The sequence below is a fragment of the Nanorana parkeri genome, unplaced genomic scaffold, assembly GCF_000935625.1.
Source record: "Nanorana parkeri isolate BGI_ZX_2015 unplaced genomic scaffold, ASM93562v1 scaffold75, whole genome shotgun sequence".
NCBI lineage: Eukaryota > Metazoa > Chordata > Amphibia > Anura > Dicroglossidae > Nanorana > Nanorana parkeri.
This window is the reverse complement of record NW_017306343.1, coordinates 1,877,233-1,880,810: the sequence shown is the minus strand read 5'-3', so window position 1 is coordinate 1,880,810 and position 3,578 is coordinate 1,877,233. Positions and strand designations below refer to the sequence as shown.

General features: G+C 40.7%; 1 protein-coding gene across 1 annotated transcript in view; it reads right to left on the bottom strand.

Annotated features, from left to right (window-relative positions):
- HDAC10 (histone deacetylase 10) overlaps positions 1-3,578 on the bottom strand; it is a 36,396-nt gene that overhangs the window by 10,150 nt on the left and 22,668 nt on the right. Inside the window, exon 13 of the mRNA XM_018576720.1 lies at positions 1,835-1,902. Within this exon, the coding sequence (XP_018432222.1) occupies positions 1,835-1,902 (68 nt within the window). The remainder of the gene's footprint in view (positions 1-1,834; positions 1,903-3,578) is intronic.

The following is a 3,578-nucleotide window of genomic DNA, read 5'->3' as shown; positions in this document are numbered from 1 at the left end:
TTAGGGGTCCTAGAGACCCCTAATGTCTCCATAAAGAGGACCTGTCAGTGTGCCTTTGCTATTATATAAGGGGGTTGTTATCCCCCTATATAATAGCAATAACAATAAGTGCAAAAAAGTAAATATAAAATAAAAGTCACATATAAAAAAAAAGGTGAAAAAAACTCCCAAAATGTTTAACTCCCCCGCGTTTACGCGCCTATAAACGTAAATACGCGTCCGGTGCCCCAGCGCGCAAAAATTACAATTGCGCTACACATGTTACATAACGCCGCGAACATCGCAGTGAGAGCAATCATTTTAGGGCCATCAATCACTGATAACACTAAACTGATGAGCGGTAACAGCTTTTAAAGCGTCGCCTATGGCCAATTTTGGGTATTATCGTTTTTTGAGGTTTCGCGCGCACGCAATTTTAAGGCTTGACATGTTTGGTGTCTTTTTACCCGACGTGACCCCGTCTTTTATATTTTACCAAAAAATTGGGTAATAATAAATGTTTTATCATTTAATATAGGGGAAACTGTTTTTTTTTTTTTAAATGCGGTAATTTTTCCTTAATATAGTAAAAAAATTAAAACCCCCGTGGCGAATAAATACCACCAAAAGAAAGCTCTATCTGTCCCCAAAAAAGGGTATAAAATTCATTTCAGTACAGCGCTGCATGACGGAATAAATGTCAGTCAAAGTACCGCAGCGCTGAATACTGAAAAATGGCCTGGATGGGAAGGGGGTTTAACACCGCGGATGTCAACTGGTTAAGGATGGAATTTCACCAGGTGGGTGTATTACAGCCCTGGACCTGTTAAGCGCTCTGCGGCTAACTCACACATTACACCAAGTGTTTAAAGAGAGCAACCCCAGCCTTATGGCTATGCAGAGGATAAGCCAATACGGAAAGATGAAACTTCTGGCTCTGCAGCAATTGTAGAATCTTGATAGAAAAAAATAGATGTTTAAAAATGATGTTTTACCATTTATGTTACTTAATTTTTTTTTTTATTTTACTTTTTTTTGCTATCACATAAGGGCCAATGTGATAGCATAGTAGAAATGACGGGTCCTCTTTAAGGAGACATCAGGGGATCTATTGGACCCCACTGAAGCTGATCTAGCACAGATCACAGTAGATCAGCTTCTTTCCTAGCCTATATGGCAGCTCTGTATCTAGAAGTGACGAAATCCTGCTCGTTCCCAGGAGGAAAAAAAAAATAAAAATCAGAGAATGAATGTCCACTGACTTCCCTCTTCTCCATCCACCGACACCTGCCAAGCCCACCTCGGGTGAGCAGGAGGGGAGTGGAACCAGGGACATTGGTAGGGGCAGTCAAACAGAGCGGCGGCACCTTGGAGTTAAACTTACCTTTCTTCTGTAATTCCAGGCATGACACCTTGGTGAGGGTGATATTATCCTACTTCCACAAGATCCTGGAGATTGCTGGGTATCCCAAATCTTGGGAGAATAGGATCCTGCATTGTGCTGCAGTCTTATTACGTGATTTCAGGTACTCCACTTACCCAGGGATCTCACTGGAAGTAGCATGACCTTACATTCTGCAGTATGGAAGGCAAGGGAATGGTAAGTAGATGTACTCATTTTTTCCCCCTTGTGACGAGGGAGGGGATCTGATGTATTAAGCCTTTCTTTTTTACCACAACAGTGTCTCTTTATTATATGAAATGGTAAAGTGATGCTTTCTGCTTTCATTACTCATTGGAACAATGAGCTATAACTCACAGCAATCTATTACATTGTTTCGATGTAAAAAAAAAGGTCAACAGACAATTTTAGACAACAACATAGTGTGCAACAGAGAAAAAGATGTAAAATTACCATCATGCAACATGCACTTCCAGTATGGAGCATGCACGTGTCTTGTATTCTGTATAGACTCTAGCGCACTACAAAAATAAAACAAAAACAAATAATAATAGTATCTATCCATTGTCTTTATTGGTCAAAATAACAGTGCACTCTAGATAAGGAATCAACTTCTGCAATTAATCTAGCTAAACTAGGTAATGTTTAATCTACGAAAGTTTGATATTAGGTTGGCAGTAAAGATGAACTCCAAGCAGATTAATGAAAACAAACATACTTGCATGATTTATTTTAAAGATCAATAAGTGTATTTTTAAATGCAGCTAGTGCACATACCTGAATTTACTTGTTATCAGCTTCTTAAAATTTCCTGTACAGGATAGCTTAGACTAGGAGAAGGAAAAGCAGCTCAAGGAGTCAGTCAGTTGTGCTTCAGTGATCATGTGCTAACAAGGAACGTCCTTACAGTAGGTAAGAGAAGAGTGACAAGAGATAAGAGCTCATCTAGTTGTATTACTCAACTAGAGCAAAAGAAAAGTCAGGTCTCCATCCTGGCTGTGTTGTCTGGTGGGACTGTGTATATCTCATGATTGAAGACAGAAATACAAATCCTTTGGTGGATAAAACAGCCCTCATTTATGGCAGTGTGTAATTGGGTGTTTAACTAGAGTTCAACTTTAAATCAGGAACAAGAAAGATTAGGGCTGTGGAAATTAACAATGAATTCCTCGATTAATCGTTAATTTCTTTGATCGATGAAAAAAATTTTGATCGGTACTCACCTCTCCGCCGGCTTCCGGGAGTCCCGTCGCCGTCACCGGACTCCTCCCCCCTTCCGCAAGTGGCTCTGTCGGCTAACGAAGGGGAAGGGGGAGGAGTCCGGTGACGTCCATGTCCGTGACCTCACTGGACTCCTCCCCTCTTCCCTTCGTTAGACGACGGAGACAAAGAAGAGAAGATTCAGAGGTGTTGTAAGAGACACTGTTGTAAGAGATTTAAATGTGGAGCTGTGAAAAGGGCTTCTTTATTGAAGCTGTAAGTTTGCAGAAATGCTCTTCCACAAGAAGAGCTTTTAGTAGACACTTTTATTCTGATCTTTTTGTGTGCAGTATGTCTAAACAACTAAATATTACTGGTTAATGGCATTTTTAACAATACAGGTTGTATGTGGATTCAGGCATTTATCTACCTTCATGTGCATGTGCGGGCATTTGATATATAGGGGTTAATTTAGAGCTGCAGCTAACGATTATTTTCAAAATCGATTAGTTAGCCGATTATTAAGTTCGATTAAATCGGTTAATCGGATAAACTATAAAATAAAGTTTAAAAAATGGCCCCAGTGATGGACTACTAGTTTGTATTGAGGTTGTAGTCCATAACAGGAGCAAGCTTGGACCGGTGGAAGTAAAAAAGAAAAAATAGGATTTTGGTACTCACCGTAAAATCCTTTTCTCTCCGTTCATTGAAGGACACAGGGAACAGATCGGAGATCATGTACTGTAGGGTAATATCGCCACCTGCAGGAGAAGGACGCTAGGCACAAAAAAACTAAAGACCAATTACAGCCTAGGGGCGGCCCCTGCCGGTGGCCAAACCCCCCACCTACTGAGAAGTCTCCAGTTTAGTAACAAGCAGTAAAGGAGTACACACCCACATAGAGGGGCGGGCCCTGTGTCCTTCAATGAACGGAGAGAAAAGGATTTTACGGTGAGTACCAAAATCCTATTTTCTCTCCCGTTCATTGAAGGACACA